General features: G+C 37.0%; 1 protein-coding gene across 1 annotated transcript in view; it reads right to left on the reverse strand.

The window, feature by feature from the left end:
- Positions 1-22,957, reverse strand: part of dnah9l (dynein, axonemal, heavy polypeptide 9 like) — a 147,399-nt gene that overhangs the window by 71,315 nt on the left and 53,127 nt on the right. Inside the window, exons 46-57 of the mRNA XM_056459340.1 lie at positions 21,614-21,745; positions 21,343-21,516; positions 20,278-20,482; positions 19,536-19,701; positions 19,338-19,440; positions 16,098-16,337; positions 13,198-13,359; positions 12,910-13,103; positions 9,827-9,989; positions 9,598-9,721; positions 6,582-6,724; positions 4,996-5,157 (exon numbers count right to left, since the gene is read on the reverse strand). Coding sequence (XP_056315315.1) covers positions 4,996-5,157; positions 6,582-6,724; positions 9,598-9,721; positions 9,827-9,989; positions 12,910-13,103; positions 13,198-13,359; positions 16,098-16,337; positions 19,338-19,440; positions 19,536-19,701; positions 20,278-20,482; positions 21,343-21,516; positions 21,614-21,745 — 1,968 coding nt within the window. The remainder of the gene's footprint in view (positions 1-4,995; positions 5,158-6,581; positions 6,725-9,597; positions 9,722-9,826; positions 9,990-12,909; positions 13,104-13,197; positions 13,360-16,097; positions 16,338-19,337; positions 19,441-19,535; positions 19,702-20,277; positions 20,483-21,342; positions 21,517-21,613; positions 21,746-22,957) is intronic.

Consider the following 22,957-nt stretch of genomic DNA (forward strand, 5'->3'; position numbering starts at 1 on the left):
TCGCATCTGGAAATGGTGAAATGCAGATTTGCTACTCATCTCCTTTTAAAAAAGACGCGGTTCCAGTTGGTGTTGATTGTCCTGTCTCTTCAGATTTGGTAAGTGTGTGATCAGTGTGCTTTGTTTATGTTTCTCCAGAGGCAAAGTTAGTTCGTATCGTCAGCAGTACTCTTTCCGTTTTTAAGACGTACTTTAGTCAAAATGATTTACTTACTTAGTTTACAGTGCGTTAATATCACTACAGTACTATGGACTGACAGATCCGCTGTACATGCTGCTCTCCGAATGTAAACATGTAAACACCGCAATCAAACTATTACCATCGCGTAGGATTCTCGCCGCATTATGTGACGAGCGTTTATACACACACAGCTTTCTGATGCTACTCACCGAGTGCATCTATGTTACAGAGAAATGCGTAGGGTTTTTTTTCTCCCATTCGCTGTGCGGTACCAAACATTCCATTAAAACTACACTCTTCCAGCAGTTCCTTGCATCCAATATCTCATTTGTCAAGGGGGGCATGCATGAAATGTTCCTGAATGAAAGTGAAAGTGCCAAACTGCAGTTAAAGCCGACAATTAAATAATTTGGCAAATAATTTGATTACTGTTGTCCATATAAACGTAGTCATTGTCTTTCTCCTCTGCGTCTGTGTGTTGTTTTGCCTCTGTGAAAATCAGCACATGCTCGAACTGAAAACTCCCATTTTTATGCAAACCTTTACCCCTTTACCTCCCCCGACACTCCCACCTAAACAGAGCTAGATTCAACCACTTTCCTGACTTTTTTCAAACTATAGGTGTGAAAACACCCTGCTGAGAAGGGGGGGTGGGGGTTTCATGGCCCTTTAAAAGTAAAGTGAAACAATTGCATGTAAACACAAGCACAGACCAGCTGACAGCTGTTTACAGTGATGATCCTCAAACTAACACCCACATACACACCATCTTTCCACTCCCGTGTGGCTGGGTGGAGAAAACCAAACAGCTCATCAGTGGTGACAGCTTTAGGGTTGATGTCAGTCCAGATGGGTTTCAGTTTCATGTTAGAGTAGGTCTTATGCAGCGTCTTCAGAATCTGACTCACAAACAACCACATAATTCAACCAAGTACTTAAGTAAGTACTTAATCTGGGTAACACTGACTCTTGTTTTCTGTTGGATAAACAACTAATAGCAAACACACTGAATAAGAAGCTCAAGAGGTTATCACACTCTTCAAAACCTTTATATCTGACCCTCTCTTTATTTACTCGACTTACCTGACTTTTTCCTGATCCAGGACCACCCACTACAAAAACGGAGTGTCTCACTGCCAGCAACTCCTCCAGTTGAGTCACCTAAAAGAGGAAGAAGAAATAAACAAGCTCAGAAGATTTTAATTTAACTGCACCCATATATTTAATTATTAATATATTAAAATATTTGAGCATTTATTACAAATGCACACACCTTTAGTATAAAACTCTCCTCTGGCTGAAGGTGAAGTTCAGCAACCGACTGGCGTACGTTCTGCTCAAGAAGATGGTCTCTCTTGCGTGGGATGTCCAGAAGAGGAAAGAGATCGCTTATCAGTCCCAAGAATATCGGCACATCACTTGTCACGACCTTCGGAAGGTTAAAGTCTCGCAGGGCACGCATGAGCACCTACAAAACACACAAACAACACATAACATCCTTTTTATCCATCCTTTTTTTAAGCTCCCCTAGAGTTAAACCTTTTTTGACCATTTTGGAATCCATTCAGTCAATCTCTAAGTCTAGAACACTTTTATCTTAACAGAATGATTTAATCGGTATAGAACATAAGCATTCAAAAATCACAATTTTTTTTAAAATAAAGTAACTTTGCTGCTTTATGATGCCTATACAGAAGGCACAACGTTGCGCAACACCTGAAAACTGGCTAACTTTCATCAATATAGCCAAAGTGAACAGCAGCTTGCACAAGTGTGTGCTTTGTAACCATGGAGTCATTTTTGAGACACAAGTCAGAACACATTTACTTTGGTGCAGATCCTGAATCATATCTATTTAAACCAAAGTACACTGAAGTTAGCTGATTTTCAGACGCTGTGTAATATCATTGCGCCTGTTGCAGCCATGGTACACCAGCATATTTCCTTAATTATTATGCCAGAATGGGACTTTAGTTCCTAGTCATATTGGCCTAGAAAACAGCAACTTTAGTCATTTTTGAGCGAGATGCTAATGGTCTAATCCGATTAAATGATTTATGCTAAGCTAAGCTAAAAGTGCTCCCGCCAGACTCAAGAGATCAGCTGAATGGATTCATAAAGGGTATAACTTGACTGTTTAACTCTGGGGTAGTTGTAAAATGAGTGAATTTTTGAAAATAAAGTGATGGAGAAATGCATAATTTCTAAAGTAAAATTGCTCTTCTAAACGGACCTGCTCTTCTGGGCAGCTCCTGTCTTCTCTCTTTAGTGACCCAGCAACAACCAAGACTGACTTTATGGCCCTCAAGCCCCAATCATAATGATCCTAAAAGAAACCACAAGCTTTTTCAACTGATCACGAAGCAGGTATATGCATGAATGTGCATGTGAGTCCATTTACCTGTTTGGACAGCAGCTCTTTGCATAGTGTATACAGGCTGATGAACTTGCGTGCAAGCAGACGTGCGTCAAGAAAACCTTCCGCTACCAACAAGATTTCACAGATTAATTCGTAATCTGGAATCACCATTGCACATGGCCTGAAGCAACAAGACAGAATTCATGTTCAGCGGACACCAAATCTTTTTTTAATGAGTATTGTTGATTCTGATTCACTTCGAAGCATAACAAGAGCCTGAGACCTGAAAAGCGCCTTGAGGTTCTCTGGTAGTTCAGTCCTTCCTGCATATCCAGGGTTCAAAGTGATGAAAATCCCAACTGTTGACCGCAACTCAATCTCCTCCCCCAGAAAGTGGAACCTGATAAATGAAACACAATTTAATGTAATTTAAAAATGAAATTTGTAAGGAACTGCATGGATACATGAGACCTGAAAAGGATAGTTCCTTTCTGTCATCATTTACTCATCCTCGACTTGTTCCAAATCTGTTTGAGTGTTTTTCTTCAGTTGAACACAAAAGAAGATATACTGAAGAATGTTGAAAAAAACATTCACTTCCATTTATCAAAAGAAGAAAGAAATTCATACAATTTTAGAAGCACTTGAGTGTGAGTAAATGGTGATGAACTTCAAATTTTAGACTCAAAGACTCAACTGCATGATACTGATTGTTGTGAGATGGAATTTGTGTACATATAAAGACATATAATAGCATAAGAAATAAAAGTGTCACTTCTGGCAGGTGGAAAATGGAGCAAGGACTCAAGTGCAGAGCAAAAAATGAGTTTATTAAAAAAAAAAAACAAAAGGCAACAAAAACTACACAGAGGGGGAAAACATAACTAAAGGATGAAAAACAAACAAACTGGACTGGACAGACTGGCAGGGATGAGGGCTGGAACAAGACTAGACAGGATAAACAATGTGTGACGAACTGGCACAGATCAGTAGACGAGGAGACTATAAAGAGAAAGAATTAACACCACGTGCTAAACACCACACCAACAAAAGACTGAAGGATTATTAAACGGAATTAATATTCACAAATGTTTTTAATATTTTGATTGGTGGTTGATAGTCGTGTGATATTCAGCAAATAACAGCACTCATACAGCCTCTTCACCCTTCTGTATTACTCCGCCCACACACAGCAACAAGCAGAGACACTCTACGGTTTGACAAATATCTCTGCTGTTGGACAACATGATGTACTTTTGAGGCTTTTTTAGTCGAGAATGTAGTTGTTTAGATTGCAACTATGCAGTTTATTTATAAGGATAGTGCCTATTTTAAAATATTTATAATTCCAGAGATTCAGTCCAATGGCTGCCATCAGCCTTCTGAGCAGACCAAAGAAAGTGACGGTTGACGTTCTGCCACAAGATGGTGACAGAGACCACATAATAAGTCCTTAGAGGGAGAAAAACTCAGCGTTTTCTTAACGTAAGTTCCAAACTACAGCTGAATAAATCATTATAAATCAGGTAAGTGACATTTTAAGTCGATATCTCTCTTTTGTATTTGTAGGGCTGTATTTATACCACAGAAACTGGCAGTGTTTACTTGGCTTTTTTTAGGGTCTGTTTCCTGATTGCAACAGAGAAATACAGGAAAATCTTGTAGACTGATGGCATTTCATGCCGTTCAGCCTTATAATCTTAAAATGTGAGCAAAAATGACCTGTTTTGTCTTCACTTTAGACATTAGGCTATCGAATCATTCAAATACTAGCTAGTTCATGTTTGTGAACTTGCAATAGTTTCTGCTGTTCTGACATCAGCTGCAGATGTGAATGAGTAGCGGAAGAAAGTAGTTCCTCACACAAAAGGGCTTTTGAGAGTCTCCGTGTTTGATTTTCTTTTCATACACACGATTACGCGGTCAAACTTGTTGTATAAATGCAGTATCACATGAGTAGCAGTGCGATACGCACGCCTCCCACCAGTGCTGATATACAGCCATATCAGCAACTGTTACTCGTGTGATATTGCTAATTTATTTTGTTCAGTTTGTTCCTTCTGATTAAATATTTCTTTTACTGTGAATTAAATTTTTCTAGCTACAGAAATCTTTGTACATGCTCATTATGTCTTCTCAACGTGAAAAATCATTACAGTTTATTGCAATATTTAAAAATATATTTTCATGCATTATTAATGAATATATAACTAATAAATTATTCTTAATTTTATTTATTTAAAAATATAGATATATTATTTCTTTATTAACATAATATGTGCTCATTTTTTTCAGGACATTTGATCCTCAGCATTTTAATAAAGCAGACACAAATATTTGTCAATTTTCCTCAATTTTTATCAATTTCCTTTAAAAAATCCTACTGACCCAAAGTTTGTCCCTGGTGAGATACAATGCAGTGTTGTGCAGAATATTGCAATGTAGTCTCTGTTACCTCCAAGTCAGGGATATTTTGTATAAAAGTGCTGCTGACGGACTGCAATGCATGCTGGGGCCAAGGATGAAACCAGTCAATGGCTGTGCAGTTCACAAGAGCCGGAAATTTCCGTGCACGTGTACGAAGAGTGAAACCAACCGGAGAGAAGCACAGCACCACCTACAGTGCAGAAGGGATGTGAGATCAATTAGATAATTGTATATTCATTGGGATGCACCAATTTTTTGGCCACCAAAAATAATCAGCCATAAATGACGTTTTCAATTTTTGTCAGAAAAGAGAAAAATGACCGTAGTAATATACCTGTTCCTGCTGTTTGCAATAGTGCTACTGTACTGTGACATGGCAATGCTGATAAAATGACACCTCAAGTTCACTGATATGCTCAAGTTCACTCTGACAAATGCTCTAATAATAATAGCTTTGTAGGACTATACATTATACAGAAACTAAACATAATAGAAAAATTATTTCTATTTCATTCTGTTGCACAGACCTGAATATTCATTCATTTTCCTTCGGCTTAGTCCCTTTATTCATTAGGGGTTGCCACAGCAGAATGAACCACTAACATATCCAGCATATGTTTTACACAGAGGATGCCCTTCCTTCTGCAATCCAGTACTGGGAATCATCCATACATACTCATTCCCACACACACACACACACACACTACGGCCAATTTAGTTAATCCAATTCACCTATAATGCATGTGTTTGGACTGTGGGGGAAACAGGAGCACCCGGAGAAAACCCACACGAACACAAGGAGAACATGCAAACTCCATACAGAATTGCCAACTGACCCAGCCAGGATTTGACCCAGCAACCACCTTGCTGTAAGGCGACAGTGCTAACCACTGAGCCACCGTGTTGCCCTCTAGACCTAAATGAACATAATATTTTGATATTTAATATAAATACAGTGCTAGCAAAAATGATTAAAACATGTCACCTGACAGACTTGAAAAAACTGACCTTTTTTGCTACCAAAACATGATTTGATTTCACAGTGTTCATGAAACAGGCAGATGATATGAGTACAAAGTTTTATCCATTTTTAACTGTAATATTCGGTGTGTCCGTGTTTTGCAGAAAAGAACATGACTGTGGGACATTTACAGTAAATGGGCCTATTTTGTTTTTAGTAAGGAAAACCAGCTGTATTTCCTTATGATGGCTTAATACTATGATTTATAGAGCATAATGACTATTTTGTAGACACTAAATTTTTTATATGGGTATTTTAATTCAACAAAACTTCTAAAATATGCAGTGTTTAAATAATTATTTTGGCCACGGTACATTTTCTGGCCAATTCTATGTTACTGTCCAACAATGTGGTTATTGCCTGTTTTATTTTTACTGTGGTTATTTTATAGCATAGATTTAGAGTATAAATTATGCTATCGAGTTAAATTTAAAATTACTTGCAAAATTACTTGATAAAACAATAAATAATATAACAAAGCATTTTTTAACATTTTTAGTTTTAGAGCAAGAGCAGGCAGTATTTTCAGGTTGGCCAAGATTTTTTATTTTGCTGCATCCATATTCATATGCTTTCGAAATAAGGCGACCAACCTTGAGCTGTCTGCGTATGCGATCAATAAAGAAGTTCCAGCAATTTTCACGAGTGTCCAGCAAACCAAGCGCCCTCAACTCCACACGAATAGATGTGACGATCATATCAATTTCTTCCTCACTGAACAGGTCAGGGATGTCCCCTATACACGCACACATACATACAAAAATAAAATTCTAAAATTAGACATCTGAGCTTAAATCAATGATTCAATTTATCATGATAATGAACATGCACAATATTAATATCATGGTCACTCCAAAATACTATGAATAATTATTCATTATTTACACTTTTATAGAATATTCACTGCACTGGCAGCACTGCACTAAACGCTTGAAGGCAATTTATTGTCAATATTTACAATTTTACATGTTAATCTGGCCTTTGACGATGACAATTCTGTGACTATTTGAAGACACTCTGTACAGTAAAGGTCCATTTAACATCCATTCACTTAACTAAAGGTAATGTAATGACAACTTCAAAAGCATTCATTAATATTAGCTGATGTTAACTTTAAGCTAATGACTAGGTTCACACAGACTCTGTGCCTGCAGAAATCAGATTTTTTAGCCCATTGCTGAGTCTATTTCAGAATCAGAATCAGAATCAGAAAGAGCTTTATTGCCAGGTATGTTTACACATACTAGGAATTTGTTTTCGTGACAGAGCTTCTACAGTGCAACAGCATTACAGAGACAGGACAAAAACAGATAATAAATATATTTAAAAAAAAATAGAAGTAGTGAGTGCAAATATACAGATGACAAGTGTATGTACGTGTTTATTACTATATACAACGTTATATGTGCAGCTGTTATGTGCAAATTGGCATGTAAAGTGTGTTGTTAAATAAGTGTATATGTGTATAAAAGTGTATAGCAAGTAGTGATGTTGGTTTCGCAATTATTATCATCAAGTGTTCATGAGATGGATTGCCTGAGGGAAGAAACTGTTTCTGTGTCGGGCTGTTCTGGTGCGCAGTGCTCTGTAGCGTCGACCAGAAGGTAAAAGTTCAAAGAGGCAGTGTGCTGTGTGTGAGGGGTCCAGAGTGATTTTGGCAGCCCTTCTGCTCGCTCTGGATAAGTACAGTTCTTGGGGAGTAGGAAGGGTTGTACCAGTGATTCGCTCAGCAGTCCGAACTATTCGACGTAGTCTTTGGAGGTCGTATTTAGTAGCTGAGCTAAACCAGACAGTTATTGATGTGCAGATGACTGATTCAATGATGGAGGTGTAGAACTGTTTCAGCAGCTCCTTTGGGAGGTTAAACTTCCTCAGCTGACGAAGAAAGTACAGCCTCTGTTGAGCTTTTTTGACAATGGAGTCAATGTGAGTGTCCCACTTCAGGTCCTGAGAGATGGTGGTGCCTAGGAACCTGAATGACTCCACTGCTGCCACAATGCTGTCCATGATGCTCAGTGGGGGGAGAGCAGGGGGGTTTCTCCTGAAGTCCACTATCATCTCCACTGTTTTGAGCGTGTTGAGCTCCAGGTTGCTGTGGCTACACCAGACAGCCAACTCCTTAACCTCCTGTCTGTAAGCAGACTCGTCACCGTCCTGAATGAGGCCGATAAGTGTGGTGTCGTCTGCAAACTTCAAGAGCTTCACAGAGGAGTCTTTTGATGTGCAGTCATTCGTGTACAGGGAGAAGAGCAGTGGGGAGAGGACACACCCCTGGGGGGCGCCAGTGCTGATTGTGCGGATACTAGATGAATTTTCCCAGCTTCACCAGCTGCTGCCTGTCCGTTAGGAAGCTGTTGATCCACTGACAGACAGAGGTGGGCACAGAGAGCTGAGTTAATTTGGGCAGGAGAAGTTTTGGGATGATAGTGTTAAACGCCGAGCTGAAGTCAACAAACAACATCCTCACATAGGTCCCTGGTCCGTCTAGGTGTTGCAGAGTATAATGCAGTCCCATATTTACTGCATCATCCACAGACCTGTTTGCTCTGTAGGCAAACTGAAGAGAGTCCAGTGAGGGTTCAGTGATGTCCTTCAGGTGGGCCAGCACCAGTTTTTCAAAGGACTTCATGACCACAGATGTTAGTGCCACCGGTCTGTAGTCATTTAGTCCTGTAAGTCTGGGTTTCTTTGGGATGGGGGTGATGGTAGAGATCAGGGTGAAGATGGGGGCCAGTTGGTCAGCACAGGATTTTAAACAGGCTGGTGTTATAAAATCTGGGCCTGGTGCTTTTTTCCTCACTTTTTTCATTTCTTCACTTATGTAAATGTATGTAAACATACAGTATATTTACTTTTTTCAGTAATTTCACTAAGTACGTAACATGCAATTTTTTAGATGATATACGTACAATACAGATTGTAAAGTAATATTTTCAGCTATTATTGGATATTATATCCTTTATTTACCAAACAAGTGGTTCTGACTGGATTTGCATTGTAAACCTTAATAAAGTCATAATTTTTTTATTTTATAGGTTAAAGGTTTAGTTACTACACTCTCAAAATCATTTCTCAGAAATCTAGACATTTTACAAAATTGGGCACAGAAATAGCTCAAAAGGTCCACAGACTCTGTCTGGCCCTGCTAATGACTAATAATGCATTAACGTCATAATCATTTTACTAAAAAAATTTTTTATTAAAATCTAAAAAATTCTGTTGCATTTTTAAGTAACTTTACCATATAACTATAAGGATGTAAGCATAAAACTATAACTATACTGTTGATTTGAATGCATTAACTAATGGATTAATGCATTTAATGTAACTGATAATAATTTATTACCCAACTGCAATGTAATGTTTAAAAAAATATTTTATCCTGAATATGTATACACAATAATGCAATTCACTAAGTTTTTTGTTATTAAACTTATTAAAGTAGTCATTTTTGCAGCTTATTTCAATATTGTGATAATACCCATGCCGTAATAAGTTTCAGCAATTAAATTGCAACAAAAAATAAAAAAATAGCCTACACATACTGAGCAATTCTAACAGAACTGAGATGGAGGAGAAGAAAGCGCAAGAGGTGTTTGCAGTGTGCACCTGATGCTAGCATGTCGTTGATCAGGACCAGGAATCTTTCATCTGGAATCTGGGCATCAGTGTGCAGGAAGACTGTGCCAATATTCTTCACTCCCACCTTTATGTACAATGCAGCAATATCACTCTACAGGGAAAGACAAAAGAACTGAAGTAAAGTTTTTTTACAATACTGCATATTTAAATAAAAGAAAAAGAGATCATGGAAATGGAGTGTGTGAGGGTGTGTTACCCTAAGGTCGCTGATGCCGTAACCCTTTCTCAGTGTGATCTGAAATACTTCAAGGACACTGAGAAAAGCAGCCAACCGACAGAGACTCTGTTTCCCACTACCACCTACTCCAATCAGCAATGCATTGCCCACAGGAGACTCAAGAATACGGCTTATCCTGCAGCTACACACACACACTATCATTAAAGTCTAAATTGCAACAAATGTAGTACAATAAATAAACAAATATAATCAAAAAATCTATTTTTAATAAAGGGATGCTGAGAGGAATCAAGTGAAATGAGTTTGTGCAGCTTTTTCACAATACATATTATACATATTGTATATTTTGCTTTTAAGTGTACTGTATTGAAATAAAGTTGTAATGTTTATTTGCTGAGAGCTGCGCAACAACACGAGCAACGCGGTGGCGCAGTGGGTAGAGCGCTGTCACCTCACAAGAAGATCGCTGGTTTGAGCCTCGGTTGGGTCAGTTGGCGTTTCTGTGTGAAGTTTGCATGTTCTCCTCCCATGTTGGCGTGTGTTTCCTCCGGGTGCTCCGGTTCACAAGGATGTAAATGTATATAAAATCAAATACACTTTTTTTTAAACAAGGTTGCTATTACACATATACATTTTAGAGATCATGAAATTTCACAACTGTCCATAACACAGCAGAATGCATAGATAAAAACAAACAAAAAGATAAAAATAATAAAAACTAAATACAGTAGAATAAAAAACCAACTGTGCTTTAAGAATAATACACTGTACGAATTTGATTTGTTTCCTAATAAAGCTACAACAGTCCTTCAGTTAGAAGCAGTGAGGAATTTTGTCCTCATCTTTTGTTGTTTGATTAATAAACACGTTCAGCAGAAGGAATACAGTGCACTGTCACTTTAAGAGCCACATGGATCTTTTTTTACTGTTCTTTCCATTTATGTTCAATTATTACAAAACAAATAAAGGTTTATATATTAAAAAAAAAAACACTAAACGCGGAATTTTGACTTATTTTTGCATGCATGACTAGGCAGGCACCTTAAGCTAAAAGATATCGTCACATGTCTGTTTTCTGCTTGGCCTCTGAGTGCATTCACAGAACACAACTATTTATTTTTAGCATATTTAAAAACATAAATTAATCTCATATATTTCAATAAATCTAGCATGTTCCGTGCTGCAAAAGACAAGTTACAATATTTGACTGATTTCTTGTGAAATTGGGCTTCGTGGAGAACAATTTTTTTTAATAATGGTTGGAGGCCAGTAATTGCACAGCCCTATAACAGTTTAACTTTTGCGATGATATAAACTATCATGTGAGCAACATATATCAATAAATCATGTGAGCAAGATATTATCTATTGTCTTAGCTGAGTGTTCTGTTAGTCTTGTAAAAGATTGCTAAGAGATAATATAGTTTTGGTACACAGCAATTCAATTCAATAAACGTTATTGTCTATCAGGGGTTAGAAAATTGTCTTAGACATAGACTTACACACTACAACAAAACATAAATACACTTACACAATTATTTAAAAAACCAATGTACTGTAAGTGGGAATAAATGTCTTCTTGTAGCCATTTTTGATAAAGGAACTTTTCTGCCAGACAGAAGTAACTTAATGAAACCATGTAAAGGATGGGAAGAGTCTTCCACAATAGTGGAGGTTTTTTCTTTGTCGCTGCTATAAATCAATTAGTGAGAGGTGTTTGTCTCTCACCAATTATTTTACATTTACTAACCATAAAGTTTATTTTTGCTTTTAACAGAGAGGGAGTTAAACCAGGCTACAATCTTAAAAGTAAGAACCGACTCGATAAGTGATTGATATAAGATGTTGTGAAAAGGAATATATTTTTCTTTTTCTTTTCATTAAACAATTGTATTAGTATTGCTTAAAGGTGATACATTAACTAAACTTCTTCTCTTGAGTGTGCTATGTTTTGCATACTAATGAAGCATTTTTGCAGAAGTAGGTCAAGCTTATAGAAATGCAAAGGCCTGATTGTCCAAAATTAACTTTGCAGCTAAACTTCCTGTGAGCAGAGATGGATTGAAACTGAAGTCTTATGCTTTTAATGTTGTGCAGAAAATTCGTAGAAAAAAGAGGATGTATGTATGGGTGTGGCCAATGGAGGACTGGAGAATGATTGACAAGTGATGAATTTCAACTCCACCTGTTTAATATCAGCTGCCTATAAAGATTGGAGTCAGGAAGTGAGAGCTGTTGCGCACCTCCTGAATGTAATTCTTGCATTGCATTGGGGATACCAGAATTCTGTTAATCAAATTATTCATTTGTATGCAAAAATGACTAATATTTTTGGCATTGAAGAAAAGTCTCTCCTGACCTTTTTATTGAACACGCATGGAATTGATTAGATATTCCAACAACGACAATCAAAATGTCAATGTCAATATCAAAACTGTCTCAGTTTTCTCAACAAACTCAACCACTGCTGAGCCCTTTTAAAAACATCCTCTGAGTGTTTATCAAGAGAATTGAAAGCCAATTTCCTAAAAGAACTCACAGAATGGTAACAGAATGTTCGTCTTTTCGAGAGAGTTCAGAAAGTAAACTAAATTGTTATATGAGAATCAGTGTTAAGAAAAAAGCTATATATTTCAATCTAAAGTTACTTTTGAAAAAATTAAATTGTTACTTTTTAAGGAAAGTACTGTGAAAATGTGTTATGTTATTTTTTAAGAGCAAAATAGGCTTAATATTAAGCATAATTTAAGTATTAGATGTTATATTGGCATGTTTTTTTTTTATTCTTTTTAAATTCTTTTTTAAAGCTAATTCCTGTTTTATACCCTGAATCATGTGATGAATTGTTTTGGTTTTTTTATATAGACCATTTCAATGTGGTCTTGAAATGCATGTTATCAAACTTAATCATAACTGTCACAATAGGCAATTCAATCATAACTTGATGTTAAAATAGCTATCATAACATTATTTATCAATATGTGGCTCTTTTTGGATTCTCTGCAGCTATAGAAATTAAAAATGTAAAGAGGAAATACGTTGGCACCATTGTTTTTGTTACATCCCTCAAATAGTCTATATATTATTTACAAGTGGCCTCACATGTGTTGCATGGCTTCCTCAAACAGCACCAGATTCATGTCTGAGTGCAGCTCATTGTAGTGCTCGAGAGCATCCATCAGTGTCTTCTGAAGCTTCTCCAGGTCAGTCACCTGCGCGTAACGCGGCTCACCCACACCGTGAGCAAAATGAGAGTAGATCAATGGCTGGTTGATAAAAATAGACTCATCTATACCCTACAAAACAGAGTGAGGAGGGAAAAGAAAGAGCCAATTATTTTTGACAATGGTTATTCCACGTTTTATGAAATTCTTGAGAAGTTCAGCTGACCTCAAAGTATCTTTTGCCTGTGTCCAACAGTATCTTGTTGAAGAGCTCCACATCCTTCTCCTCCATCAGTTTGTCTGAATACACACGGGACGACTCATGCAGCCATAGGTGCACTAAGTCTATAGGGTACCGTACATGCTCTGGCAGAGCAAAGAGAATTCCCTACACACACACACACACATTAGGAACACAGAAAAGATATCAACGCTAATAAATGACAAATCTACCAGGAGAGCGTATACAGTTGAAGACAAAATTATTAGCCTTGTGATTTTTTTTTTCTTTCTTTTTTCAATATCTCCCAAATTATGTTGAACAGAGCAAGGAAATTTTAACAGTATTTCCCATATTTTTTTCTTAAAAATCCATGTTTATAATTACTAAAACATTGATTTATTAACAAACATATGCCTTCCTAAGAGAAGGTGATACAAAAACAAATATTTCAAGAAGGGTCATTCAGATGGTGGTCATCTGCTTTTAAACATATGCATTCAATAAATGTAAATCCTGGCTCTAAAATCTAATGCTCTAAAGACAGCTGGGTGTCATCTGTGACGAAGTAGGCCTTGAAGCAGGGAAAAGAAGATAAACCCTGGTGTCTAGTTAGCCTTTGTGTCATACTCTGCAGCAAGCGGTGCAGAGCTGGGTGTAACGCGTTTCCCAGTAACACGTTACTGTAATCTATTTACATTTTTGAGGAACGCAGTAATCTCACAAATTACATTTTACATGTATGTAATTATGTATGTGATTACAGTTACTAAAGTCAATGTAATTGCGTTACTTGCGTTACAAATATGATATTTAAAAGAAACAAATGCTTCTTTTAAATTATGTTTTGTGCTGCAGCGTCAGTTAATAAGGATGTGCTTTTAAATTGCCGGGAGAACACAAGACTGGAATAGCTGCTGTCGAGAGCGGTTACTTCTTCAAGTGGAAATCCAGACATTACTTGATTTCAATGAGCATAAAAACTAAAATATTGTTGTGATTTTTGGTCTATGTCCAGTCTAAATAACTTTTGAGAGCTTTTAACTCGAACAGCAACTTGTTCAATCATTTGAACGGAAAGCCTTCTAAGATAATACTCGTCACCAAGGAGGACACTGGCACCCAGAAACATAGCGGCCCAACTCAGCCTAAACAGGCTTAATTGGATTTTTGTGCGGGATCGGGAGTGAAAGTATCTTCTGATAGTGAAGTTAAGCAAAGCTGATTATGGGGCCGTTCACATATCGCGTCTTTTGCACGCACTCGCATTTCCTAGGCGCACAAAACTGACCGATCAGCTTCATACTTTGTAAGGAATATGCACATTTCGGTAGACTAATTACCTCAGACAATCACAGAACACTGCAGTGCTTTTTCATGCTATGGATGTCAGTGGTTACAGGTTATCCAGGTTTCTTCAGGTCCTTGATTTGTGTTAAAAAGACAACGGGTTTGGAACAAGTAAAGGAGAGAAGTTTTGACCGAACTATCTCTTTAGGTTTTTTGAATATGTCAAGCTGCTGTGATCAACCCATTGTAATGTTTTTCAGTGAATATTAAATTACTGCAAGAGATGCAGTATATTTAGCAGTTTCATAGGTGTATTTTATATGTTATGAAAGTCAAAGTAAAGTAATTAGTAATCTGATTACTTTTCACATGAAATAATTCGTAATGTAAACAGATTACAATTTTCGAGTAGTAATCAGTAATTTGTAATCGATTACTTTTTTAAAATAACTTAGCCAACGTTGAACTGGTGTTCCTGTATGACTGTCAGCCCTATTCTTTGCAAAGAATAAAAATCTTATTGAAAGTAAACCATGTAAGACTTTCTCTCTTTTTATTTAAAATGACCAAAATTAGTTTTCAGTTAGAATAAAAGCAGTTTTTAATTTTCTTAAAAACCATTTTAAGATCAATATTATTAGACCCCTTTAGCAATATGTTTTTTTGGACTGTCTACCACAGTGTTTCCCCACCCTGATCCTGAAGGCACACCAACAGTACATATGTTGGATGTCTCCCTTATCTGACCCTCTCATTTTGTAGTGTCTGGTTGGTTTAATGATGTTAATCGTAAAAGACACAAAACTTCACTTATATATTTGGATATTCATATGCTTACAAAAACAGCTATTAGCAACGAGAAGAAGCAACGAGAGATGCGTCTCCGACAGAGAATCTGAAGAGGTCAAAGACAACATACTGAAGTGGGTCAGCCATCTGCTGGTGCTAAAGGAGGATACGGTCCAGATGACAGTTCTAATCAACTGCTACAATCGCAACCTGGAAGAGGCATGGGAACGTTACCTCCAAAAGAAAATATCTTTCGCCAGCTAAAAAAATATGACTTTGGTGGACAACCCTGACAAACTGGCTAATTGTTGATTAACATAGTTAGAGATATACTAGCATATCAGCAGTAACACTTAAGCAACTTATAAAATTAATACACACCTGTATTCAAAGGTTTGAATACTGTATAAAAAACTGGAACATTTTGATGCTTTTAATTAGGGAGAGATTGAAAAGGAGTACTGTTGGTGTGCCATCGTTATACAATAACTTGCCTGATTAACATAATTAACCAAGTTAAGACATTAAGTTCTCTTAAGCTGAATACTAGTATCTTGAAAAATATTTTGTAAAATATTATGTACTGTCATCATGGCAAAGATAAAGAAAGCAGTTATAAAAAATTTGTTATTAAAACTATTATGTTTAGAAATGTGTTGGAAAAAAAATCTTCTTTCCATTAAACAGAAATGGGGGAAAAATATACAGGGGGGGGCTAATAATTCTGACTTCAACCGTATATAAACAGTGGCATAACTAGGCCACACTCTATAGTGCTCAGAAACTGCACAGACATACACACATCAATCTTATTCCTAGACACACACCTGGAAGATGCTAGAGATGTCTCGGAGGTTGAAAATGTAGTGGAACCGAATGGCTGTGGGCAGGAAATTCTGGCTCATTTTCTGATGGAGACAAATGGCGGCCTGAACCAGCGTGCTGGACATACGACTAACACCATAACTGTAGCCACCCTGCTGGAAATGACCACTCAAAATACTGCTGTATATAGTGCTCAGAGCCTCCGCACCAGGGAAATGTACAGCAAACACTGAGAAATGCCTCTGTAAGAGGGAGAAATGAATAGTGAAAGAAGTGTGGTGTGTAAAATCAGCCACGTATTTGGACTTTATTTGCTCCGTAAACACCAATGAAATTTTAAAGCATGCTAACTAACTGATATAAGGTTGCTTTATATGTGTAAAGTACCATTTTGTGTTGTGACCTGTAGCCTTCAATACTTTTACCCATCAATCTTCATTAAAAAAGATGGCAAGGACCTAGTACTGAACTCTGGGGCACCCTGATGGTTAATTAATAAACCAACCACCAGGCCATCTCAGGGTTCAGTGCTGGGTTTTGAGATTTTTAACATATGTACACTGGTATAAAAAAAATTAAAAGTCCTATAGTAAACTCTCAGTTTCTCTGTATTTATGGGTTTACATTGTATTAGGAATAATTTTTGAGTAATTTGAATTGAGTATTTATTGTGATTGAGAATCAGGGTTATGCTTTTAACTCTACTAACATTATTGTTTATGGTATTGTGTTGTTGAATATAAATATATATTTTTTAATTAAAAATTATTTTAAGCAAAAAAAGCTCTAAATGACAACATTTTGGAAAAAATATTATCAGTGGATTACACAAATTGTTGACGACACAAACATTTCAGTCTTTGTAATGTTACTTATATTATAATTTGACTTTTTAATGTGTTAACTTAGTTGTACACTACCTGACAAAAGTATTGTCATCAATCCCAGTTGTAAGAGCAAAAATTTATAACTTGACTTCTAGTTGATCATTTGGAAAAGTGGCAGAAGGTAGATTTTTCCGATGAATAATCTGTTGAACTGCATCCCAGTCATCACAAATACTGCAGAAGAACCCAAGATTCTCACAGAAATCAGTCAAGTTTGGTGAACGAAAAATCATGGTTTAGGGTTACATTCAGTACAGGGGTGTGCGAGAGGTCTGCAGAGTGGATGGCAACATTAACAGCCTGAGGTATCAAGACATTTGTGCTGCCCATTACATTACAAACCACAGGAGAGGGGCGAAATCTTCAGCAGGAAAGTGCTCCTTCTCATACTTCAGCCCTTCACATCAAAGTTCCTGAAAGCAAAGAAGGTCAAGGTGCTCCAGGATTGGCCAGCCCAGTCACCAGACATGAACATTATTGAGCATGTCTGGGGTAAGATGAAGAAGAAGAAATTGAAAATGAATCCAAAGAATCTCGATGAACTCTGGGAGTCCTGCAAGAACGCTTTCTTTGCCATTCCAGATGACTTTATTAATAAGTTATTTGAGTCATTGCAGAGATGTATGGATGCAGTCCTCCGAGCTCATGTGAGTCATCCACAATATTCATTTTTTTCCCACTGCACCATGACTTTATATTCTATACTGTACATTATTTCTGTTAAGTGACAAGACTTTTGTCTAAGCAAAGTCAGACCTTACTGTCCTAATTAAATAATTAAAAATCAATGCATGATCATATTTTATTTTGGTAAAATAAGCATAATCTAGAGGCCTTTGCCTTTCATATTAGCCACTTCTGATAGTAAATGATCAACTAGAAGTCAACATATTATTTGTTGTTCGTAAAACTTGGATAGGCGACAAGACTTTTGTCAGGTAGTGTATGTGGACACCTTTAAAGTGAAAATTTTGTTGCAAGTCGAACATTTACAACAATTTTTTGTTGAAAATAAAGAAACTGCAGGCCACAACTACAGTGTTTTAATCTAAAAGTTCTGTTAAATCATCAAAAAATGAAATGGCTCAACAGTGACTTGTTTCAAACACTGTAAAAAATATTAAGTTAAGTTTACTTGGAAAAGGTGTGAAAACTGATGGCCTCGACTTCCTCAAGCAAATTCATTCCTAATTTTAGAGTTAAAAAAGCTTACTAAAACTTTGTACAGGTAACTTGTATATTTTTGTAGATGCAGTATAACTAATAAAAACCTGAGTAATCTGAGCTCAATTTAACAAGTAAACAAACGCAAGTGAACCTAAGTACACACAACTCAAACAAAACAGTAATTTTAACTCCACTGCTTGTTCAGTTTACTAGGAAAATGTGTAGAAACTGATTGCCTTATATTTCTCATGTAAGTTGTGCTCAAAACTCTTAATCAAGCAAAGACACGGCAACCGACTGGCACAATACTAGAATATTTCTGTGACTTAAATTGTTTGAAATAAACAGAGAATTGACTTGCTTGAGTCTCACAAAAATGGACTTGACTTGTTTGATATTTGATGATTAAGACTTCGAGACCTTTACACATGTAACTTACTCCCTCCTCTGGTAAATGATGACAAAATAGTTGGGTGAACCATCCTTTCAAGGACTACAAAACAAATTTAACCTGTCCTATCTAAGAAACTTAACTTTCCAGGTTCATTTCATATCTGCATTAAATACTATACTGGAAATGTATTGGTTGTGTAAGTCACATGCATTGCTCAGGTGTGAGTTTTCCCCAGACTTCAACAGAGTGTAAAGATTTTGATGGTTCTGTGGGTCTTGTCCATCAAATCTAATCTTTAATTTGTATTGTCTATTGGATTCAAGTCAGGTGATTGGCTGGGCCATTCTACAGCTTGATTTTCTTTCTCTGAAAGCATTTGAGAGTTTCCTTGGCTGTGTTTTGGAACACTGTCTTGCTGAAATGTCCACTCTGGTTTCATCTTTATCATCCTGATAATGTAGATGTTGGACTGAAGCAGCTAATATTCATTTACAATGACGAAGGACAGAGGGTTGATGAAGAACTACTAAGAGATTTCAGCTGCCGTCTGGGCTTTCACTGCCTTTCTACACCTCCCTTTCTTCATGTGTTCTCCAATACTTTTTACATGCGTCATTTAATTTCATTACGCGTAACTTAATTTGTAAACTAATTAGATTTGTTTTCTTTGCATATATGGATTTCTTTGATTGTTACCAACATCAACAGCACATTTAGAAATATGTTTTCGGGAAAAAATGGTGACGTGTTCAATACTTATTTTCCCCACTGTATGTATTGGTTGTCATGGTTACCTGGAGCCGAGGGTTAATTGAGAAGCTTCCTGCAGTTGGGTTCATGCAGGTGATGTACTGACAGTTATGAATCTCCTTGAGGACTAGTCTCTGACGGTCATACCTACAAAATACACATATTCAAGCTAATCAAATTAAGCACATTTAAAACTTTCAGTTCCGTTTCATCTATAGGCTTTGATGCACGTTTTTTTATACCAGTGGGAGTAGTCCAGGTGCTGTCTGATAAGGGTATGAGGTTGAACGGTGCCATATGCATCTACCTCAGGCATGTTCAGGTCATCTACAAAGTAAATGAGCTTCTTGGTACCAGGAGGAGCAAAGTTCCGCCCTGCCTTTTTTTCCAGAGGCTTCTCCAGCACACCTACAGTCAAACAAGAATTAAAATAATGCTTGGATTTGTACAGTGATTTTCTAGTTGCGACAATTGCAGAAGCTTTTATCACGACATGTGGTATTTTCAAGATATTGATCTAAGCTGCATAAAAGATTACTTTAACAGGAATAACAACAAAAAATGCATATTTGTCTATTGTTTTCTTGAATGTAAATATTCAGCGTAAACAAATGTTTAGAAATTTAAGGTGTTCTAATGTACAAAAATGTAACATTATACTGTCTCTAAGGTCCCATTAGTAAACTTTAGTTAACACATCAAAATACCACAATTATTGTAGATACTATGATGAATGTTAGTTAAATAAATAGTATAATTTAGAATAACAATTAAGACCTTTGTTACTTGTGCCATATTATTCAAATACACTGTAAAAGCTTAGATTATAAATAATTATTCACATTATTCTGATGTGCCCATGATAACAATATCTTGCATGTTCATTATAACACTATATTGTATTCCTGAATATTTCCAGAGTGCACATATGACTTTATGGGAGCTTGCGATAGGAATGTATACAGCTTTCAGAATCTCACTTACGCTGCAACATGGCTGAGGTTGTGTAGTAATTGAATGGTACTTTGGCAACCATGAATTCCTCTTTGAGTTTGGAAATCTTGTCCCAGACCAGGATAGTTTTCCCTACACCTGCATTTCCTACAAGCATCACTGGTTTCCCCTTCTGCAGAAGTAACTCGATGAAGTATGTCAAGCAAATTGTCTCTGCAGAGTGCACCAATACTGTCTACACATGGACAAAAATATTAATAATAGTTACTTGATAACAGTTAGGTACAGGAGTGTTTTACAGCACTTAATTCGCATACAGTTGGTTTAGCTTTTTTATCTTCCTAGAATCATAGATGAAGACAATAATAGCTATGTTTACATCCAAAGATGTCAATTATGGGCCAAACTGGAATATAGCATAAAACATTTGCGATATAGCACTATTTCCATCCAATGAGAACAAATCAATTCCTGATCAACTTGCAGCAAATACCAAACACAAAAATTTAATGTGCTTCAGTATTAGGCCTTTTCTTTATATCATAAATGACTTGCACTAAAGAAGAGGAAACTATGAGCGCAACAGCTTTAAGAGAGTTCTGGGATTTATATGAACCTCTTGGATGATGGACTTTGGCTAAGGCATTTTAATGACCAAAACAACATTTTAGATGTTGTGTAATTTGGTCGGTCCACTGGTTTGTCCATTAATAGCATCCCATCACACCCTAGTTCCAACAGAAAAGCTATGTCCCCACCAATAATTGAATTCACTTAAAAAAGTTGTGTTGTCAATATTAACCTAGACATACAGAAAGGGTTAAATCGCGAGTCGCACCTCCCCTTAAACACATATGAACATTGTGATTGGCTGAGCCTTTCCTTGCTGTCATGTGAGACGCTGTAGCTGTGTTTAAAAAAGCAGCGCTAAAACTGCAGGAGAATTTCCTGTGCAGGAATAAGGTGTGTGACACACAAGTGAGGATGGCGGCAGCAAAAGAAAAAGGTGGACATAAGGAGCTATTTCAACGAAAAGTGTAATTGTAGAATTGTAATTGCGCCTAAGTACATAGCAGACATTTGTACAAAACCGACCTGCAAAGGGATGTCGGGTTCCAGCTCAAAGAGAGGTGTGCGTTCGCTCCATGGAGTGAAGCGCTTGGTGTTTGGGTCGATGTAGTAATCAAACACTGAACCTTGAGAAGGAAACTTCACAGCTCTCATCTCCTTACACCACCAACGACTGAACTCTGAACGATAGTCTATTAGCTGGTAAAAGACAATGAATAAATGATGAGAGAGAGTATTTCAAAGTGAAGATCATAAATGCTTAAATCAAAGATAGTTGATGAACTTGCTGACTAACATGGTCCTGGAAAAGAGCTCCTCCGAAGGCCCAAACACATGCAAAGACAAAGTAGAGCTCATAGAGTTCACGGGGAGAGTCTGGAGGTGTGTTTTCATCAGTCAGCAAACAGTCCAGCAGACAACAAAGGGTCTGATACAAACAAAGGTCCCACATTGAAGTTTCAGAAACAGTGTGTTAACATTTATACAGTTGAAAAAATATTATCCCTCCTCTGAAGCTTATTTTAATTTTATTTTTTCAAAATATTTTCCGAGTAAAGTTTTATGTCTGAAATTTTAGTTTTATTTATTTTAGTTTGGCTGTAATAAAAGCATTTTTTAAGGTCGATATCATTAGCTCTTCTGATTGGTCCATTGCTGTGAAACTGACAGTGATGAGCAGCACTGCATGAGAAAGTTGAAGATCTTGTCTTCACACGGCATCTAAAAACGCTTTCAAAAAACCAGAGTAAACCAATCACACTTCTGTCAACCATGTGTTTCATTGACAACCAACAGAAAAACAGAGCATTGTAAAGGAAATACACATTCTGTGTGAATGAGCCCTTATTCAATATTATTATTAGTATATATATATGTTAATAGTATTTTTTTATTAGCTACAGAACAAATCACTGTTAGGGCTAATTCACACCAAGCGCTATGCTTCTAAATAGCGAGAGGCAACGGTTTAGAATGGTTTGAAAAAAGCATGTTATAAAACACAAGGGTATCCTGACACAGAAATTTGCAATGATTGGCCCGCTTCCGAGCTCTTCTGATTGGTCCATTGCTGTGTAACCAACAGTGATGAGCAGCACTGCATGTGAAAGTAGCTGGCAGCTAGCTCTCTGCAACTTTAGCATAGTTGCCCACTAAAGCTAAGCAGGATAGCACCCGGTCAGTGCCTGGATGAGAGACCACATAGGAAAGCTAGGTTGCTGCCAAATGTGGTGTTAGTGAGGCCAGAAGAGGGCGCTCAACCTGTAGTTTGTATGGGTCCTAATGCCCCAGTATAGTGAAAGGGACAAAAAGTAGGGATTCAACCCCAGCATCCTGGCCAAATTTACCCACTGGCCTCTATCCATCATGGCTTCCTAATCATCCCTATATCATAACTGGCTTCATCACTCTCCACTCCACCAATTAGCTGGTGTGTGGTATGCAGTCTGGCACATGGTCTGGTATATGGCTGCTGTCACATGATCCAGGTGGATGCTCCACACTGGTGGTGGATGAGGAGTTGAAGACCTCTTAAGATGACATGGCATTTAAAAAACGCTTTTTAAAAGACATGAGCGTAATGATCACACACTTCTGTCAACCACGTGTTTACATTGACAACCAGTAAAAAAAATAGAGC

Source organism: Danio aesculapii, chromosome 6 (assembly GCF_903798145.1).
Source record: "Danio aesculapii chromosome 6, fDanAes4.1, whole genome shotgun sequence".
NCBI classification, from domain to species: domain Eukaryota; kingdom Metazoa; phylum Chordata; class Actinopteri; order Cypriniformes; family Danionidae; genus Danio; species Danio aesculapii.